General features: G+C 41.4%; 1 protein-coding gene across 3 annotated transcripts in view; it reads left to right on the top strand.

Annotated features, from left to right (window-relative positions):
• Window positions 1-21,962, top strand: part of LOC115299910 (S-adenosyl-L-methionine-dependent tRNA 4-demethylwyosine synthase) — a 214,967-nt gene that overhangs the window by 181,593 nt on the left and 11,412 nt on the right. For all 3 annotated transcript variants that reach the window (XR_003912406.1, XM_029949457.1, XM_029949458.1), the window contains exons 14-15: window positions 961-1,071; window positions 10,281-10,448. Coding sequence is in view for 2 of the 3 variants with exons in the window: in XM_029949457.1 (XP_029805317.1) it covers window positions 961-1,071; window positions 10,281-10,448 (279 nt within the window). In the remaining variant the exon portion in view is untranslated. The remainder of the gene's footprint in view (window positions 1-960; window positions 1,072-10,280; window positions 10,449-21,962) is intronic.

A 21,962-nucleotide genomic window follows, 5' to 3' on the forward strand; every position in this document is an offset into this window, starting at 1 on the left:
TAAATACTGTTCGTTGGAGATTTTTTCATTTTGTTCCTTGAAGATCTCAAGTGTTTCTTCTCTTTCACTGATATGGAACTCTTCAAACACAGACGGAAGTAGGGAGGTTGGTATCATTTTGTTCATCTCTCACCTCACTTCTTCTCTCAAGTATTTTGAGCCTCGCTACTTAAAGCATGCTGTACATTTTAGCTGGGAATTTGCTCCAGATGGATGTTCGCGTACGTACACACATGCACATAGACAACACCAGCTCTGCCCTACCCTGCTGCTTATAGGCAAGTCCTAGATCCCGCTCCCCACTCTTGCTGTAGATTTTAATCTCTTATTCGAGATGTTTCAGTAACCCTTTGAACATTTGAAAAATTGTCTTGGATCCTGGAAGGGAGAGCTACAAAGTCAAAGGGCATAAACTTTTTAAAGCCTTTGATGTCTGTTGTCTAATTGCTTTTCAGAAAACCACTACCTCTTCTGGTTGAGTGGTAAACAGGTGACAGTACTGACAGTTCATAAATGTGCCTTTGCTGCCAATAAGAGATCATTAAAATGTTAAGAAAGCAGGAAAGAAGACAAGAGTAATTAGAAATTCTTATCATAAACACCTGAGTGAATGGTACCTGAAAGCCTGAAGGTTATTTGAATTAATTTTCAACAGTCTTAAACTTTTGGGTCAATTTACTGTTCCTTACTAAATCTAATTCAGTGTGTCATTTTCAAGAAACATTTGGGTGCCTAACATAGTGTTAGTGATTGTGAGTGAGAAAAGGTATATGCCAGTATCTGTGCCTTTAACAGGCTTATGGGAATCTTATTGTTTTCATTTTTTCTTAACTGGCTTATAGAAGTTCTGGCTGAATTTCACATTACCTGGGTTCTCTGTGGGACTGAAGAAATAGCAAAGTCTTCCTAGGTGTGCCTTCCACCAAGACAAAACCACAGTTGGCTTCTCTTTTGTTTTAGCAACAGCGTACTGTGTACAGGCTGACTCTGGTGAAGGCGTGGAATGTAGAAGAGCTCCAGGCCTACGCCGAGCTGGTGTCCCTGGGGAGCCCCGACTTCATCGAGGTGAAGGTAAGCTCCCGCCAGCCAAAGCCTTCCCACTTCCCGTGGTGCTTTGTTGCCACGGTGAAGGTAGTACCATATAAAACTCTACAGGGGTCCTAGATGTTTTATTTATTCATTCAGAACTATTAATCAAGAACCTGGCACTGTTCTAGGCAATGGGGATAATAATAAAAGAGATTTTGCTCTTATAAAGCTTGTATTTATTGAGAGGTAGACAATCAATGCAAATGAATAATTCAAAACTACATAGTAACACTAATATGCTGAGAAATAAAATAGTGTTATAGTGAGGAATTGGTTGGCTTTAAAATAAACTTTTAGGGGCACCTGGGTGGTTCAGTTAGTTAAGCATCTGACTTTGGCTCAGGTCACGATCTTGTGGTTCTTGGGTTCAAGCGCTGCATCGGCTCTGAGGTGTCAGCACAGAGCCTGGATCCTGCTTTGGATTCTGTGTTTCTTCCCTCGACCCCTCTCCTCACTTGCACTCTCTCAAAATTAAACATTAAAAAACACTTTTTAATTAAAAAAATAAACTTTTATCATGGAAAATCTCAAACATATACAGAAGTAGAGGTCAAATGGTCTCCATCCATTCATCACCCGGCTTCAAATATTACCAACTAATAACTGGTCTTGTTTCAATTCTGTCTCTGCCCATTTTCTCTGCCTTACCTGATTATTTTGAAGCAACCCCCCACATTATATGACTCATCTATAACTGTATACGTCTCTAAAAGATATGTACTTACTATAAACACTTATTCAGAACACTGTTCTCACAACTGAACAGTTTTAACCATAGTCTCTTAAGTATTGGAAGTAGAACGTTTCAGACTTGACCAACAATTTCCTCTTATTTAAACAGTATTTGTGAATCTGGATCCAAATAAGGACTGTTGACTGGAACTAGATTATTTCTTTCTTATATTTCTTTTAACCTGTTAGTTCCTCTTTCATGTGTCCTCTCTCCTCTGCTCCCCTCTCCCCCATGCCAGTAATTTTCTTGAAGAAAATATATCATTTATCCTGGCTAGTTCCCTATGTCCGTATTTTAGATTTTGCTGATTGCTTGTTCCTTCATCCCCTGTATTTCCTATAGATTGGTAGTTAGGTCAAGAGAAGATTGATCAGGGGTGTGTGTGTGTGTGTGTGTGTGTGTGTGTGTGTGTGTGTGTTTGCTTGCATTTTCGGGATTATTTCGTTGGTGGTATTGTATATTTACAGCAGGGGCAGTAACGTCTGGCTGTCCCTGACCTGTTTTGGCAGTATTCTTTGGGATGGATCCTGTAAGTGGATTGATGTGCTAAAGGGCAGATATTGTTTTGGTAGATATTGTGATTGGCTGTTTTAGATGTCATAAGCAGAAGAAAAAACTTCTGTTTATGAAGACTTCCTGCTTATGAAATCTAATGGAAGAGATGAGTTCCTTACGACTGATATGTAAATAGTAAGAAGCAGGGCAATAAGCAGGGGACCAGAACGTTTTGGGCAGATGGCACAGGTAAGTATTGAAGCCGGGGGTTCCGTGTGACATCGGGGGGGGGGGGGCAGTTGGAGTTGGCAGAGACACAAGATGAATCCCAGAGGTGGGATGGGGCCAAATTTTGTTAGAACTTTCCAGCAAGAAAAGAACTGGATTTTATACTAAGTTTAATGGTAAGCTTTTTGAATAGTAGGTAGACCAGGCAGAGGTTCTAAGCTGGAGAGCGCCGTGATCTGATTTATGATTTTAAAAGCTCACCGTGCTGCTGTCCTGGATTACAGAGCTCAGAGTGGGAGAAGTTACAGAGCAAGAGGCGTTACAGCTTGGGGGAAGGTCATGGGCAATGTAACTGGAGAGGAGTGGGTGCGCTGGGGATAAATTGTGGAAGCAGAACCAACAGAGCTTGTTGCCAGATGAGACACAGGGAGTGAAAGAACAAACGAAATCAAGAGCAGTGCCTGGATTTGGGCTGAAGCAGTTGTGTGGATGTGGAACAGTGCAGTGAGGTGGAGAAGACCAGTGGGGGAGGGAGGCACGTGTAGGGAGTAATTTCATGAGTTTTCCGTTGGCCTGAATCATTTGAGAGATCTTTAAGTATCCATGTTAGGTTCAAATAGGCCAGAGGTTATGTAAGCCTGGAGTTCTGGGGATAAGACAGGGCTAGCAGCAATCACTTGGAAGTCATGGGCATGCCGTGGTAGTTAAAGCTGTGGAGTGTTACGAGGCAAATGGCTTTTTTGGAACTAAGACTCCAGAAAATGAGAAAAAGTGACCAGAAGATTTGCCCTGCCTCCCCCTGAAAGCCTGACTCTTAAATGTATATGTGTGAAGCGGAATGTCACTCTGTCACTTCAGGGGAGAGTTTGCTCTCACAACTGTCTTTTAGGAAGTTCAGCTTTCTGTGGGACTGTAGCCTGGAGGGCTGGGGAGGTGGGAAAAATGAAATATTGCTGTCCGCGTGTTCAGCATTTTATCCCTAGTCAAGTCAAAGACACTCTTCTCTTTTGAAATTGCTCTTAATTTTAAAAGGCTACTCTTGGCAAGAACTCTACTGATGCAGAGACGCAAACCACATCCGCAGTATATGTGTTGGCTTAAGAAAACCTTGCCAATGTCAGGGCTTAATGGTGTTTTAATTTTGATTTGGCTATTAAAGTGTGCTGTCTCCAATGACGTTGAAGTAAAGCTTCCATTATAAAGCAGGTTGGCTGGATCACACAGTCACCTTTTTTTCTCCCTTCCTCCTTTCCTTCCTTCCTTCTTTGTAGTCATGTTTTCTATAATGTATGACATATTTTACAGCCTGAAAAGAATCACCTGGTATTTTTTAAGAGACAGATGGCTGCTTTGTAAACAGTGTGATTCCGTGATGGGCATTTTGTAGTTGGACAGACTATGAGCGTAATGCCCTCTGTCTACAACTGAGATGTTATAATGACATAATTTCTTTTGAACAAGATTTCCATTTTACTGTCTCACCCCTGCACTCAAAAGACACCTTTCGGCTCTTTCTGGGTGCTAGGCCTCATCGAAGTACCAGAGATAGTTTGACATGGATCTGCTGTTTGGGAAGTAGATGGTCTTGTTCCACAAGGCCAAGTCTACAGAAGTAAAATGAGCCACTTGGAGAGACTTTATTTAAAAGTTCTTGAAGAAATATGTAATGTCACAACTTTGACTATCTTACGTAAATGATAAACTATAATGTCACAGATAACAGTTGTATTGGGGGACAGCATGGCGCCGATCAGCTTGTTTCTTCTGAGAAGGGCCGAGAGAGAGGTGGCCTCTCGCAGTGCGCCTGCGCCGCTGAGGACCGGATCTCAGGCTTTGTTCAACTCAGCTCTCTTTTGTCCTGCGGGGTAATGAAGTATCTTCCATTTACACCGAGGTAGCAAAACGGATGTTTACGGAATATAGTATACTTCAGAAACAGAACAAATTATAGAATAATATTTATTATTTGATTATATACTTTTACAAGTTTATTTAACTTGAGACAATGAGTGGGGGAGGGGCAGAGAAAGAGGGAGAGAGAGAATCCTAAGCAGGCCCTGTGCTGTGAGCCCTGATGCAGGGCTCGAACTCACAAACCGTGAGTTCATGACCTGAGCTGAAATCAAGAGCTAGATACTTAACCGACTGAGCCACCCAGGTGCCCCTGATTGTATTTTCTAACAGTCTATGTTTGGATATATTTATATAAGAAAAGTATGGAAGAATTGTACTGGACTGTTCACAGCGTTGTAATTTGGAAGAAGGGCAGGGAACGGCTTAGTAATTTTATTTTTTATGTTTCCTTGCCCTGCGAGTTGTTATAGTGAGCGGGCATCATTTTTGTAATCCCAGTGATTGAAATGAAATCAGTAAAGGAGAAGGCTGGCTTTCCTGTTCAATAGAGTTAAACTATGTAAGTCTGAAAAAGCATCTTTATTGTTGTTGTTGTCGCCTTATTAATTATATTTAAATTTGGCGGGGGTGAGCGCTTGGGTGGCTCAGTCTGTTGAGTGTCTGACTCTTGATGATTCCAGGATCATGGAGTCCAGATCCAGCCCCGCATCTGGCTCCATGCTGAAGAGTGGAGCCTGCTTGGGATTCTCTCTCTCTCTCTCTCTCTCTCTCTCTCTCTCTCTCTCTCTCTCTCTCTCCCCTCCTCCCTCCACCCCTCCCCCTGCACTGAGTGCACGCACATGTTCTTTCTCTCTCATTCTCGTTCTCTCTAAAATAAAAAAAACGTTAGAAATTTTCTAAACTGGAGGAGTTTTAAAACAAATAGTAACAGGGGCACCTGGCTGGCCCAGGGTAACTCTTGATCCTCCAGGTCATGAGTTTGAGCCCCACATTGGGGTTAGAGATTACTTAAAATAATAAAATTAAAAAACAAACATAAAAACCCTCTCTGAGAATCATTTGATGAGAACTAGCAATATGGTAGGCCCAGTAACTTCAGATTCCTGTAAAAACAAAAACTTCGAAGTAACTGTTATGGTAAACATACTTTTGAGAGCATAGCCATCTGTCAGGTCTGTAAGGGAGTTCCTTTGAGGCTCCAAAAAGAGAGACCACCCTGGCGGCACTTTGTAGATAGAGACGGGACTTGGGTTTAAGTGATGGAACACTAGGCCCTTGCACCTTCAGTGAAAGCACAAATTAGGGCAGAATTTACGACTGACACAGAATGGCCCTTGGAAGCTTGTCTTTCACCTATGCTCTTGATTTAGAAAAAAAGAAAAGTCTCCCAGGGCCTGGCATTAAAATTGGAGTAGCACCTCATGGTCATGTAAATAAATGCCATGAAGATAGGAACTTGATAACACAGATTGACCCGAGGCCAGGGACGTGCCTGGGCTCCCTGCTCTTCATGAGTGTGTTTTCCAGGTGTGGGCTCTCCTAATCTGCACGCCGGAGCCTCGTGGGGAATGGGGAAGAGCCCAGCTTTGACACATTCTGAAAAAGTACTGATGAAGATCTTCCCTGAATCTAAATTTCCTCAATATTAGAATTAGAATAAAGGTATCACTCTAATAGGTTTGTTTGTGAGAATTCAGTGGGGTAATGTATGCCTGATGTAGTAACTGCTTAGATCACTTTCCATTAAGCACATTTATTTAAACTAAATCAATAGAAGCTATTTCTTTATTTTATTGGTTCCCGCTTTTTCCTTCATTGCTAGCCTTATCAATTATTTTTCGTTTGATTCCCTGTAAACGAACATATATTTTAGTTTCATTAGGCTTAAACAGGCCTTTATTTGCTAGCCCAAGAATCTTAGTGATCATTATTTGCTTGCTTGTTTGTGAAAATGTGGTGCATGTTCTCAACATCTGCCTTATTGAAAAACTTTCACAGCACAATCCATTTGTAAATGAAATACCGTCTTTATATTCTCTGCCTTGCATTGCACCTTGAGAATAGTAAGCGCTCCGTAATTATTTGTTGTCAGATGATTTAAACCTATTTTATACTGTTGGCCCTGTAACTCTCTGCAGAGCTCAATCATTGTAGCGTGCATTTTGCAAAACAAATGCCTTGGCCTGAACTCACTGTCTCTCTCTACACAAAGGTAAGGAATACTACCAGTTACTCATGTAGCAGTCCCTGACTGGTGGCTTTATCTTCAAGCATTAAAGAGTAGGGAGGGGGGGAAAGAGTAGAAAAATCCAGAATAATGTGAACAAGATTTTATATTATATCAGAAAAGAGTTCTGGAGTTTAATGTCATATAAAACATGTGACTTGATCTCTAGGTCATTCAGCACAGATTGGTTGGGGGCACAGAGAAGAACAGAGCGCCCCTGCCGGTACAAGCTTGCAATTTACACACATAATTATACCAGTTGGTAGAAGCTGTGTACTGGATATGATGAGCTTGGGACCAGGTTGGGTGGGGGTTCCTGAACAGAGATTAAAGCAGTGGTGGGAAATTTAGCCAGGTAAAGACTGGATGCTGAGGAGGGCAGTCCACTGACGGAGGCCTTGTGAGTGGCTCAGTTGGTGGAGCGCCCAGCTCTTGGCTTTGGCTCAAATCATCTCACCGTGTGTGGGCTCTAGTCCTGCATTGAGCTCTGTGCTGACAGTGAGGGACCTGCTTGGGATTTTCTCTCTCTCTCAAAATAAATACATAAATAAACTTAAAAAGTAGTAGAAGAAGAAGGCCTCATGTGCCATGCTGAGAAGCTTGGGCTGGTTTTTCTGTTTGTTTGTTTGTTTGTTTGTTTGTTTTGTTCGAGTGGGGAATGGTGAGGGAAGGACTGTTTTGAAGCATTTTTAGGATAATGGAATGGCATGTTTTGGATTTATTGTGCAAAAAGCCACGAAGACAACAATATTTGTCATTAGACTATAGGAGACAAAAACAAGGGGCACCTGGGTGGCTCAGTCACTTAAGCATCTGACGTCGGCTCAAGTCATGATCTCGCAGTTTATGGGTTCGAGCCCCGCGTTGGGCTCTATGCTGACAGTGAAGAGCCTGGAGCCTGCTTCGGATTCTGTGTCTCCCTCTCTTTGCCCCTCACCTACTTGTGCTCTGTCTCTGTCTCTCTCTCTCTCTCTCTCTCTCAAAAATAAACATTAAAAAAATTTTTTTTAAACAATAGGAGTCTTTTGATGTTCAGTTTTTTTTTTTAATCTTTATTTATTTTGAGAGAGAGAGAAAGAGAGCCTGAGCAGGGGAGGGGCAGAGAGAGAGAGGGAGACACAGAATCTGAAGCAGGCTCCAGGCTCTGAGCTATCAGCACAGAGCCTGATGCTGGGCTCACACCCATGAGCCAGATCATGACCTGAGCCAAAATCAGATGCTCAACCAACCGAGCCACCCAGGTGCCCCTTGATGTTCAGTTTAATTAGAATATCAGATAATCAAACTGCCAAAATACTACTCTTCCCACAGACCTTGAATCCCCAGGTGAAGTGTCCAAGCAGCCAGTAAAGGACCTTATGGCCTCCATGTCCTACCCCAGAGCGATCCATCTGAAAGGCACCAATGTAATGGTGTGCGTTATGCTTTTCACTACAGACCCGGGGGTGCATAAGGGGTTTTGTTCTTGAGGAGCTTTCTTTGGGTCTGCTTGCCACTCCTCAACCTGTAGGTTGCAAAGTGAGTATTTTTTGATTGCCACACTGTGCTCAGCTGTTTTCTTGAGTTCTGTTTTCAACGTTGTGACGGGACAACGAGGTGCTGGTGATAGGTGGGGTGGGGATGGGGTGGTGGCAGGAGGAGAAGGTGGCAGACGGCTATGATGTCATAGCAAATGAAGCACTTTTAGACAAACTGGGTAAAGTGTGATCAGGAATGAAGTCAGGGCAAGTCAGCCGTTCGACTGGAGCATGGAATGCAGTAGCTAGAACAGATAGGGGACCACCAGGAGTACAGCTGAGGGAGGGCTCAGGGGTTCCCAGAGGTGACTCCACACACTAATTCATGGAGCCCTGAATTCCTGTCACAGAGGCTCAGAAAGTTACCCATACTGCCTACCCCAGAGGATTTTGCCTGGCTAAAATGAGAAATTTTACGTGAAGAACTTGGTTAACTGTGAAGCCTCATGAGAATGTACGGTAAAGTGTTACATAATAATGAGCTGTGATGCTCGTTCTCATTTCCTTCCCAAACCTAATCTGTCCTTGATGTTTCACAATTTATTATTGGGGAATAAGAAATAGTAAAATATTTTCCAGAGCTATTGTCATTAAGATCTTATCTAAAACCTCTGTTTTTAGGAACTTTTTCAATACGAAAAATAAGTTCCTTTGAATTAGCTACTACGTATGTGTTTTTTCATATAATTCACATTACCGTAAAAAGTATTTGAATTGAAGTGAGGTTCATTTTTATGACTAATTTGACCTATCAATAGATCATGTTTGTATTTGGTATACATTCGGGTAAGTTGAGCACAATTTCTCAGCCATTCCTAAAGATTTTCAGAACTATTGTATTACTTGCTTTTTTTTTTATTCCTCTAAAACTCAGACTTGGTTTAATGAATTTTATAAAATCACTGGGCTGAGAGAGACGATGCTTTTGTTTGTTGCCTCTAGTTTATGTTCAGCCAAGGTCAATTCGGTTGAGCATGCCGGGAGTTTTCTTGAGGAGCCCGTCTGGTGGAGAGCGTTTTGCAAAGTTCATCTGACTTCAGCCAGTTCCCAGCCCTGAGTGCTTGCTCGCCCGTGGGGTTTTCATTCAGTGGTACCCCATCGCCTCCACTCTGTGCGTGTGTGTGTGTGTGTGTGTGTGTGTGTGTGTGTGTGTGAGAGAGAGAGAGAGAGAGAGAGAGAGAGACAGAGCATGTGAGTACATGTCTTTTTATTTTAGTTATTCCCTCCTTAGTAGCAGCATATCTAGAATATTAAAAACACTTGTCAAGAAAGTTTGATTCTAGGGTATCTGCAAAATGAAGATATCCCGTATTATCAGAAAATGTATCATTATGTAACTTACCAAATAGAGAACTTAATTATGATGAGACTTTGGGGTCCTATATGTGTGGGCTGTCAGGTAGGGTTTCTAAAGAGTTAGAAGCCACTTTATCTTACCACATTTGTACAACTCAGAAAGTTCTGTAAAGGTGAGAAGCACGTATGTGCATGTAAGTGTGTGAAATGTATGCATGTGTAGGCACAAATGTATTTCCTATTTGCCACAATTCTGTGTCTATACTTATCCATATATGTAAAGTAATCTCCTTAAAGAATACTGTCAAAGGGATCCCTAGCTGGCCCTTTACAGAAGAATCCTACCCACCTTTATCAAACCTAAGTTGTATTGGAAAATGGGGGCTCATCTTAATCTCCTCAGTGAATAAACTGTTCAGTGAATTTTTGTGAGCGTCAACCATGCCTCCATTATTAGTCTAAGAGATTTGTAATCCCTCGAGAACTAACTTGTTACAGAGAACCAAGAACTCTGAATGAAAAGATATATTATTGGTTCAAATACATTGTTGTGTCCAGGCAGTATAGATTGTGACAGCAGGAAGCACGGTCTCCAAGCACCCACCGTCACAGGGGGGGAAGGCCATCAGCCTGGGAGCTCCTGCCTACTTAACGTGAGCTTCTGAGCAGATGTTACCATCTCTAATTCACTGTTACTTTCTTCGCTTTGGGATTGAATTGGATTGGATTGGGCGGGATGGGGGAGATCACCTCCAGAAGCCTCTCTGGCTCTGAAACTCTTACTCGATTGCATTTAAATTATATCTGTGATTGTCTCTTAACTGTTGTCACACTTCCCCAGGGTGTCACCTACTGCGGAGAGAGTTCAGCAAGCAGTCTCACCATGGCCAACGTGCCCTGGCACGAGGAGGTGGTACACTTTGTGCGCGAGCTGGTGGCTCTCATCCCCGACTATGAAATTGCTTGTGAACACGAACATTCCAACTGCCTCCTGATAGCGCACAAAAGGGTAAGAGTAGCTCAACTCTGCCTTCTTCTATCTGCTTCTTTCCTCTCTTGATTTTCCCCTCTCTTCATTATAGTGGATATCTGCCTGTTTGCTACCTTTCCAGAAATAGACGTTAAGAAGGGCCTCCGTTCTATCTGTTGGGCTCACAAACTCTTTTGTTTCATTCTTAGCCCTCAGCTAGGCACTTAAAGTGCTTTCTGGTTTGCAGTTGGTGCATGCTGAAAAGAAAAGCAAAAAAACACGCTTGTCATAACCTCTAGTCCTTCCTCAGAATGACAAGAGAAAGCTGAAATAGTAGAAACCCCCCATATGACTTCCAGAAGAAACATTGAAGTATTTATCAAATTTTAGGTCACTTTGAATCTTAGCCTCTGGAGAAATTTTCCTGGAGTTTTGGTTTCCATTTTTCCTTTTAGTGCTTTTATTAGACAGAATAAGTACCCAAATCTCACATATTTCTTATGAATGCCCAGCAAAGGAAAAATTCAGCTCTTGGTAAAGGTAGGCCTTTAAAATAAGAAGGAAAATCTGCTAATCAGAAAGCCAGCGTTGGAGTAGTGATCACAGTATGTCCTTAGAAAAGTATTTGTACAGAAATAATGTGGCATCTGGGATTTGATTTAAAATAACATGAGGTGAAATTACGTGGGTGTGTAGATAGGATGACCGTTGTTAGGGCTAGATGATGGGCACATAGAAGTTTGTTATGCTACTCTGCCTAGTTTTCTGTTCATATTCTCCTTTAATAAATACTTTTTTTTTTTTAATGGGCATGGGGCATCTAGATGGCTTAGTCAATTAATTGTCTGACTTCAGCTCAGGTCATGATCTCATGGTTCATGAGTTTGAGACCTGTACCGGGCTCTGCACTGTCAGTGCGGAGCCTACTTGGGATTCTCTCTCTCCCTCTCTCTCTCCCTCTCTCTCTCCCTCCCTCTCTCCCTCTCCCTCTCTTTCCCTCCCCCTCTTTCTCCCTCCCTCTCTATCCCTCCCCCACTCATTCTCTCTCTCTCTCAAAATAAACTTCAGAATAAAAGTGGACATGGATGAACCCTGAAAATAGTATTCTAGGTGGGGGAAAAACAGACACAAAAGGATACATATTGTATGATTGTATGAAATATCCAGACTAGGTAAATCCATAGAGATGGAAAGTAGGGTGATGGTGGCCAGGGACTGGGGGAAGAGCAGACGAGGAAGTGACTGCTAATAGGCATGGGATTTCTTTGGGGGATGATGAAAATATTCTAGAATTATAGTGTGCTTTTGTTGCCCATCTTTGAGACTAATCCAAAAGTCACTCAATTGTACACTTTAAAAGGCTGAATATTATGGTCTGTGGATTATATCATAATAAAGATAGATTAATACCAAAATGATAATAAAGGTTAAGGATGGGCTACCTTTTCTTATATAAGTTCTTTTCATGCAAATAAAGTCAGGCTCAATTTGAACATGAAAGACTCAGTTTGTCCTCCCCCAAAACCTAAATGACTTCCTGAACAGCTTCTCAAGTTAATGACATTTAATAATACGAGATTTGCTCAGTTAAAATATCACATCCTGTAGTCTCAATAACCATGAGGTTAAAAGGCTCTCGTGCTTTGGTTGCAGTTAGATTGTATGTATCCGACTTGTGATCTGTCAGATGTAAGTATTTAGACAGAAGAATCTGTTCTAAGATATCAGGGAACAAAGAAATAAAGGCCACCTGGTATTTGAAATGTTAATTATAGCTACAAAGCTAATTAACTTACAAAGCAAATCTTAAAAATTAAAGCCAAAGACCTAATTTTATTTTCTATTTTTTTGTTCACTGTTAACCCTTTCACGTAAGATAGTGCCTTTAAAAAATTTATTTGAGGGTCGCCTGGGTGGCTCAGTCAGTTGAGCATCCGTCTCTTGATTTTGACTCAGGTCAAGATCTCACAGTTCATGGGATCGAGCCAGTTGGGATTCTCAGTCTCCCCTCTCTGCCCCTCCCCGGCTCAGGCATGCACACACATGTGTGCACACACTCTCCCTCTCTCAAAATAATAAACATTAAAAAACTTATTTGATTAAAGAGAGTGCTCTGGAAATAATCCTGACTCTGGTGGTAAAGTTCTTTCTCACTCCCATTGCTTTTAGCATGAAAATCAAAGTCCTTACTTAGAGCCCTGCATGATGAGGCTGTCTACCTCTCCAGCTGCTTCTTAAACTGCTCTTTCCTCTCTCCCTGCACTTCCTTTATTTTCTCAGACACAGTAGGTGTTACTTTGGAATTACCTACTCTTTTCTGTTTTTTAGTGGTTGCCCTAGAAGTGACTATATGATCCTTGACTAATCAAAGTGTAATGTTAAAGAATATTTTTATCCACTAATTGCAATGCAAGGACCTTAGAACACCTTATTAACCTCCATTTTCTCCTTCCCAGCTCAACATGCTGCTATTGCTGTGTACATTAATTATAAATGTGTGTATGGAGAATATTGTTACTGCTGTATGTAGTCACTATTCATTTAGATTTACCTGCATCTTTACCACTGTTTTGTGCTCTGTTCCTTCCTTTTTTTTTTTTTTTTTGACCCTCCGTACGGGATTGGTTCTTTCTGCCAAAAAACACTTTAAAACATTTTTTTTAATGCTTTTTTTTTTTTTTAAATTTTTGAGACAGAGAGAGACAGTGCGAGCAGGGGAGGGTCAGAGAGAGAGGGAGATACAGAATATGAAACAGGCTCCAGGCTCTGAGCTAGCTGTCAGCACAGAGCCCAACGCGGGGCTCGAACCCACGAACTGTGAGATCTGACCTGAGCTGAAGCCGGATGCTTAACCGACTGAGCCACCCAAGCACCCTGAAAAACACTTTTTAAAATTTATTTTAGTGGCCGTCTGCTGATGGAAAATTCTGTTCTTTTTTGGTCTGGAAATGTCTATTTTGGCTGGGTATAAAATTCTAGGTTGACATTTGTTTCCTTTCAACACAATATAATCTCTTATCTTTTAAATTCTATTGATAAAGTCAGCTGTTGGTCTGTTGCTTCTTTTCAGATAAACTTCCATTTTCATCCTTCTGGTTTCTTATTATGGTCGTGCCCATATTCACAGGGAGTTCTCAGAAGGGGCCAATAAGCAACTGAAATTTTAGTGTGATAAATGCAGTAACAGACAAAGCTACAAGGTACAAGTGAACATGAGGAGACAATCTGAAATTGACCTTCATTATTTCATATTTGTTGTGTACCTAAGGTGTGTCAGGCACTTTGCTGGGTACTAAGAATACAAACATGAGTTAAAAAAAAAATAGTCCCTGCCTTTAAGAATGGTCTAACAGAAAAAAAGATAACTACCAAATCAAACAAATGCCCCAAAGTTTTATCAGAGCAAGATGGAAGAGTAGAATTGAGCCCAAGGGGGCATAGTTGGGAACATATGGTACTATCAGGAGAGGTTTCACAGAGGAGTTGCTGTTTGCCTGGATGTTCAGTGATGGCCCAGGTAGGAAGGACACTTAAGCAGAAAACAGTCTGAGAAAAGGTCCTTGGAGAGGTGCAGAGGCCTGGCACATTGGGAGAATAAATAGTATGATATGGCCTAAGGTCAGGAGAAGGATTGAAGGGAATGGAAGCAGGGTGATTCCGCAGAGGCAAGAACACTGACGGCACTGAATGGCAATCTAATTGTACTGTTTCCTGTACAGCATGGGCAGGAACTGAAGGGTTTTAAATAGGAGAAGTGACACAATCAGATTTGAATTTCAGAAAAATTTCTCTAGCCATGTTACAGGCGATGAATCACAAGACTATAAGACAGAGAAACTAGTTCAGTGAAAAGTTGCTGTAATAGTCCCAAGAGTCCGAGGTTAATTTGATGAGGATTTGAAACAAAGGGTGTGAAGGGAGAGAGAGCAGAGTGGTCAGGTACTAAATGCAGACCACTCTCTTTCATCCTAGGTGTACTGTGGGTGAAGTGTTGCTTCATTACTGCCAAGTAGATCTAGAAATTCAGGCTCCCCATTCAGCCTCCATTGACCTATTCGGGGAGGGGAGCCTTGTTGTGGCCTATTTGGGGGGTGTGAGTTCAGGCTGTGCCATCAGTAGCCTCTGATACCATTCTGATTAGGAAAGGAGGACCAGCTCATCACTGCTCCCCAGGGATGGGATGGGATGGGCATGAGGCCCTCCTTGCCCCCAGGCAGTGGTGAAAGTCTTGGCTCTCTGCTGAGCTTCCTCTGTCCCCATCTGGTGTGGATGGGGTGAGACACCTTGCTACTACAGGTGGAGGTCAGTGCTCCCTGTAGGGTCTCCAGTGAGACCACAGAGAGGGGCTGGGGTTGCCAGATCCTCCACTCCACCTTCTCTGACAGCTCCCCACTAGTGAGGAGGGAGGGTACGGCTCACCACGCCTGGACAAATGTGGAAGCCTGGGATCCCCACTTGGTGCTGACTGACTGGGATGAGAATGAGGAATTTTTCTCATGGACTAGGTTGGTTATTGTCTAAAAGTTTTCTGCTTGCTGAGCTGCCCTTTTCCCGGTCCTTTGGCTAAGAGAAGCAGATTTTTTTTGGTGCTGTAAGATTGTGTTTTTATTGTTTATGCCCATGGGTGTTTCTGGATTGCAGGCTTCAGCCAGGCTTCTGGGCTTCAGCACACAGCAGGATAGAAGAGCCAAAAATAACACCCAGGGAATGTACCACTGTGTTGTTCCTCGCGTCCCAAGGCCCCTAGGTCCCTAGCCAGTCTGCCTTCTCCTGTCTACCTTTAACGTCTTCTTGTGTTTGCTTTATACATACTATCGAGGGATTTTAGCTGTATAGTGGGAGAAATAGGAAGAAGTGCATTTCCTCCATTTTGTCCAGACCCAGAAGTCTATGCGCACACAGTTTTGACATTTATGGTTTTGGATATAGTATCTCATCAGTGAACAGCATGCTGGTCCACGTGGCACACGGTGTTATCAGTAGATTATTTCCACATAAACTAATTTTTCTGTATTTATGTTAGAAGTGTCCCCCAGTATGGTTACAAGCCTGCCCCTGCAGTGTTACCAGAAAGATTTTCCTGCAACTTCTGTGAAAACATCTTTGCCTGATACTAATCAGAGCCTATCAGATCCCATTTAATAAGCAGGCTAGCAGCTTACAGATGGATGCCTTTTTAAGGGTACTAAAAACAGAGCTATAACCAAAAACCAAACAGAGGAATGAAACAGAAAAAGACAAAGCAAAACCTAAAGAGCAGATAAATCCATAAAACAAATCATTTAGTTCATAAATAACAGAGTGGGTATTGGCCATTTAAGCACCTCATTGTTTATGCTGCCAACCCCAAGCTAAATTGTTGCCTGCTATATTTTTAAAATGCAGGATATCTCACAACGCATGTAAAAGAAAAAACCTAAGTATTTTATTTGATTCATAATGGCTTTCACAATTAGGGCCTTTTTGGCTTTGTTTCAGGCCTCTCCCCCTACATGATTCTTTCCTCTGCGTTTGCCCAAGATACCGCTTCTGCCAGAAATGCATTCACCACCCTGCCCCGGCTCAGTTCACCTGCTGAATTTCTGCTCCTTAAAACTGTAAAACAAGCCTCCTTGGGGGTCACTCCTCTCAGATCTCTATGCGCATAGATAAGGCTGCCTTCCTAAGGAGCTGTGGGTCCCTGGAACACTGGGACTGTCATCGTCAGCACTTTTTAGAGGAGCTGACACATAGTGGAACCTCCACATTTGTTTAGTGAACTAACAGCCTCTTCACTTTCATCTCCTTCCCTTTTCCACTGTCCTACCTTCCGAGAGCAGAGAAGTTTTTCTATCGTCCTTGCCAATTCTGGTATACCTCTACCTTCTTCCTTATTGTTAATTCATTCATTCGTTTATTCAATAAATATTTACAGAGTTCTCTGTTTTATAGGTCATCAGTGACCTGCTACTTCTAAATCTAATTGTTTACCTATTTACCATCTCCTCTCTGTTTTTCTGTAGCAGGAGCCCAATGCCAAGCCATGCTTTTGGAAAGTCTCCTACCCAATATACTGTACTTTTCTGATTCTAGTGAAGTTGGCTAGCAGAAATAAAAACATTGCCATAAAACGCAGCATTGAAAAATCCCTCCACTGTGGCATTTCTTTCTTTATCCACTTCAAAAATTTTAATTTCTCTGATCCAGAATACCACATAACCCAAAATGTAAGGTGAATTCTTTAAAAGAGAAAAAATTCCTAGAGCGATTCCCAGCATTTACATTTAGATGACCTTTAAAGATTCTGCATTAACTTGTAAAACTTTCACAGCGTGAAACAGCCTCTGGAGAATCCACTTGAATCTGTATCACCCTGTCCGTACCCAGAATACTCTGTGGTCATCTACAGTTCAGTGATCTTGTTGTTGCCATATGCTATTCCTCATACAAAGCGTTTCATAATTCTTAGTGGATTATTTTTTTCACATCTCTGTAGAACAGTTTTGTTTTCTTTTCTTAGATAGTCCATTTATTTATTTTGAAAGAGAGAACGTGCAAGAGGAGGGGAGGGGCAGAGAGAGAGGAGAGAATCCCAAGCAGTGCTCTCTGCACGGAGCCCATGTGGGATGAAACATGAGATCATGATCTTAGCCAAAATCAGATCATGGCCTGAGCCAACATCAAGTCGGCTGCTTTGGGCGACTGGGCAGAGCTCTGTCAGTTGAGCCTCCGGCCTCAGCTCAGGTCATGATCTTTCGGTTTGTGAGTGTAAGATTTAAAAGATGGAAGCAGAGACTAAAGGAAAGAGGGAAGCCAGGTTATGGAGCCAAGAAGACCTTTATTTGGGGTCTGCAGTCCTCAGGCCAGGTTCCGTGACTCGAGTACCTGGCAGAGTCAGGGAAGTCGCGCGCGATTGGCGATGGGCGGGGGCTTAAGGGTGAGGGGTTTCAGGTTTGGTCTTGGGGGGCTGATTACCAAGTAAGGGCATTTTAGGGTCACAGCGGGACAGGATAGGTTGCCTGTCTCATCGGGGTGGGGGAAAACTGGAGCTCCATGATTGGCTGTTTCCAAATGTGGCAGGACATCCCAGGTCTGCAGGTGAGGGGCGGGGTCGTCTGTGCACGTGTTCTCCTCCAGCCCCCGGAGAAATGGCCGCTCGGTCGCCATTTCAAGGTGACTTCCAAGGTGACTCTTACAGTGAGTTTGAGCCCGTACTGGGCTTTTTGCTGTTGCCATACAGCCCGCTTTGGATGCTCTACCCCTCCCCTACTCATTCTCTCTCTCCTCTCTCTCTCTCTTTCTCTCGAAAATAAACATGGGGCGTAAAAAAGTCAGCTGCTCAATAGACTGAGCCACCCAGCTACTGAACACTTTTGTCATTTAAAGGTGATGTTTAAACTCTTTATAAAAGTGTTTCTGCTCTTAATAAGAGGCTGATTAGTGGGTGGGAGTAGAAAGTTCAATGAGTTTCTTTGGCCTTGAAGAAAGGAAAGACAAAACAGACTCAAGTGAAGTCAGCATATTTTGGTTCTAAAGCTGAGCTTGAGGGACAAAGAAGGACAGCTGCCTGCTGGAAACAGTCTGTTCAGGAGGGTGGACCTGCCCATGTGCTGTGGAAGGAGATCCCGCTTTTGTGTTTTCCATTGGCAGCTCGAATGTAACCTTGGTCCTGTCCGCAAGCTAATGCGACCATGATGAATCCAATATACTTTGATGATTTTAGTTCAGAAAGAGTGAAGTCCTTCCTCTCTGCTTATTGGTGATATCCTATTATAGTAGATCACCACCAGTGGAAACCAGTAGGTCATATGCACAGCTTCCGGAAATGCACATAGCATTGTTTTAAAACATAATTCCTTTTTTTTTTTTAATAAGACTTTATGTCTTAGTACATACAAATTGAGATTTACAATTGATAAGAGAGTATAAAGATTTCTTCTGTACCCTGGATTTTCCCTGTTATTAACATCTTTCATTGGTATAGTACATATGTTACAATTAATGAACCAATATTGCTGCATTACTAGCGAAAGTCCATAGTTTAGTTAGATTTGCTTAGGTTTTGCCTAATGTCCTTTTTCTGTTCAAGGATCCCCTTCCATGTTCTAGGATAATACACTGTATTTCATTTCATTGTCGCGTCTCTTTGGCTCCTCTTGGCTATGGAAGCTTCTTAGACTTCCCTTGGTTTTGATAACTTTGACAAGTTACTCCTGAAGTATTTTATAGGATGCACCACTACCGAAATCTGTCCAGCGTTTTCCCCATAAGACTTAGGTTGTGGGTGTTTAGGAGGTAGACCACAGGCAATAGGTAAAGAGCCATATTCATCGTATTATATCAGGGATGCATCCTGCCAACTTGATTTAGAACTAGTGATGTTGACCGTGGCCAGCAAGCCAAGGCGGTGTTTGACAGCCTTCTCCACTGCTAACTCACTTCCCCTCCCCCTTTCTGTACATTACGCTTTGGAAAGAAGTCACTATCTACAGCCTGTATGTAAGGAGTGAGAATTATGCTCCACATCCTTGTGGATGAGATATCTACATAAATAGGTTTGTCTTTTCTTCCCATTTATTAATGTTTTCAGTCATTTTTATAACAGTATGGATTTATGGTATTAATTTTATGCTTTGGGTTATAATCCAGTTGTACTTTATTTGCTTTGTTGCTCAAATTGTTCTAGCTCTGGCCACTATGATGTCTTCCAGTTGGCTCTTTTGCTCTTTCAACATACCCCCATCAGGATCAGGGGTTTTATTTGTTTTTATTTGGAGCACTTCCTTACTTCCAGTACTATGAGATGCTCCAGGCTCATCTTGTGTTTTTCCTGCCCCCGTCCTAGAATCAGTCATTTCTTCAGGAGCCCTGGCTCCTTTTATTAAAGAATGGGGTTAGAAACCAGTGTCTGGGTGAAGGTGTGCTTGTTGCTGACTGGGGTGTTGTTTTCGGCCTTGTAAAAGAAATAACAGAGCGAAGACATTGTGTGTATATACACGTCTGTAAGTATTTCTACCTGTGACCATTTGTATCTGGATTAAGCTAAACATACTGATGTCTCAAACTCTAATCCAACTGATGTCTCAAACTCTAATCCATTGCTAACATAACTCACTCTAGGCTCCTCCCCTTACTTATTTGTAAACTCCCCTCTAACAGTATTGCTTAGAACTTCCATATGATGTTGCATAAAAATGGTGAAAGGGAACATTCTTGCTTTGATTCTGATTTTAGTGGGAAAGCACCTGGTCTCTAACTTAAGTATGACGTTCACTGTAGGTTTTTTGGTAGCTGTGTATCAGGTTGAAGACATTTCCCTCTATTTCTGGTTTGCTCAGAGTTTTTAATCATAAATTGGTTTGGATTTTTGTCATATACTTTCTCTGCAATTATTGATATGATTGATTTATTTCTCTTCTTTAGCCTGTTGATTGATTTTCGAATATTGAATCAGCCTTGCCATACCTGGAATAAACCCATGGTTTTATTGGTCATGGAGTATAATTTTTTTGTACATCGTTGGACTTGACTTACTAATGTTTTGTTGATTTTTTACATATGCGTTCATCACAGTTATTGTTTTGTGATTTTCCTTTCTTGTAAAGTCTTCATCTCATTGTGGTATTAGGGCAATGCTGATCTCTTAAAAGGAGTTAAGAAATGTTTTCTCTGCCTCTGTTTTCTGGAATAGATAGTGAGCATTGGTATTATTTCTTTCTTCAATGTTTGATTCAATTCGCTAATGAATCTGTCTGGAATAAGAAATCGTCAAGCCACTAAGCATATCCACCCATCTGTCAGCCTTTCTGAGCAGCCCCTTCTCTTTTTCCTTTTCTCCTGACTTCTTTGGTTCTTCATTTTTCATGTCCCCTGGTGTGGCTGCTGTAGTCCCAACTTAGCTCAAGCATCTACCACCACTCGGTTCTGTATCTTTGTGATTTAGGTTTGGTAGGTTTTGTGTTTTTAGGAATTTGTCCCTTCCTTCTAAGTTGTTGGTGTACACTCATAATCATTTTTAATAATCCCTATTATTTCTGTTGAATCAGTAGTAACATTCCTACCTTTATGTCTAATTTTAGTAATTTGAGTCTTTTCTCCTTTTTTCTTAGTCTAGCTAAAGGTTTGTAAATTTTATTGGTCTCTTTGAAGAACCAGCTTTTGGTTTCAGTGCTTTCCCCCCTATGTATCTATTCTCTCTTTCATCTCTGCACTAACCATTATTATTTCCATTCTTTTGCTTCCTTATGGCTCAATTTGTTCTTTTTCTTGTTCCTTACATTATAAAGTCAGGTTGTTAATTTGAGATCTTTCTCCTTTTTTAAAGTAAATGTTTATAGCTGTAAATTTCCCTCTCAGTACTGCTTTTGCTGTGTCCCATAAGTTTTGGTATGTTGTGTTTTCATTTTCACTGAATCTCTTACGTGTATTCGCTAATTTCCATTATGACTTCTCCTTTGATCCATTGGTTGTTTAGGAGTGCGTTGTTTAACTTCCATAAACATATGCATTTTATAGTTTTCCTTTTGTTACTGATATTTAGCTTCATCCCATTATGATTGGAGAAAATACTTCATATGATGTCTATCTCTTAAAATCTATTTAGACTTAATTTTTATGGTGTAACATGCAGTCTGTCCTAGAAAATGTCCAGTGAAACTTTGAGAAGAATGTGTATTTTGTGTTGTTCGGCAGAATGTTCTGTTAGATCCAGTTGATCTATTGTGTTGTTCAAGTCCTTTGTTCCCTGCTTCTATCTGGTTGTTTTATCCATTATTGAGAACGGGATACTGAACTCCTTAATTATTGTAGAGCTGTCTGTTCCTCCCCTCAATTCAGCCAATACCTGCTCCAGTATTTTGATGATCTTTTACTAGATATGCAAATATTTATAATTATTGTGTCTTGCTGTATTGAACCTTTAATTAATATAGATTGTATATTTGTCCTTCTTTCTGTCTTATCATCTTTAACTTGAAGTTTATTTTGTGTGATATTACTACAGCCACTCCTGTTCTCTTTTGGTTATTGTTTGCATGGAATGTCTTTTTCTTTCCTTTTGTTTTCAACCTGTGTGTGTCTTTGGATATAAAGTAAGACTTTTATAGATAGCATATTGTTGGGGTGTGTGCGTGCGTGTGTGTGTGTGTGTGTGTGTGTGTTTAATTCAGTCTGTCAGTCTCTGGTTTTTTTTTTTTTTTGAGTGGAGAGTTTAATCCATTTACATTTAAAATAATTACTGATAAAAAGGGATTTCTGTCATTTTGCTATTTGTTTTCCTTATGCCTTATATCTTCTCTGTCCCTCATTGCCTGCATTACTGTTTCCTTTTGTGTTTAGTTGTTTTTTTGTGTTGAGACATTTTAATTCCTTTCCCATTTCCTTTTGCTTTACTCTATGGCTGTTTCATTGTGGGCAATGGGGATTGCATCTAATATCCTAAAGATATAACAGTAATTTGAATTTATTCTTGCATCTTGCCCTGGGACTATGTGGTTAGTTTCTAATTTCCACCCATCTGTTGTTGCTTTTGAATCTTCCAGTCTTTAATGTCTGTCTCCCAAAAGGGGAAAAAGA

Source organism: Suricata suricatta, chromosome 8 (genome assembly GCF_006229205.1).
Source record: "Suricata suricatta isolate VVHF042 chromosome 8, meerkat_22Aug2017_6uvM2_HiC, whole genome shotgun sequence".
Classification (NCBI taxonomy): domain Eukaryota; kingdom Metazoa; phylum Chordata; class Mammalia; order Carnivora; family Herpestidae; genus Suricata; species Suricata suricatta.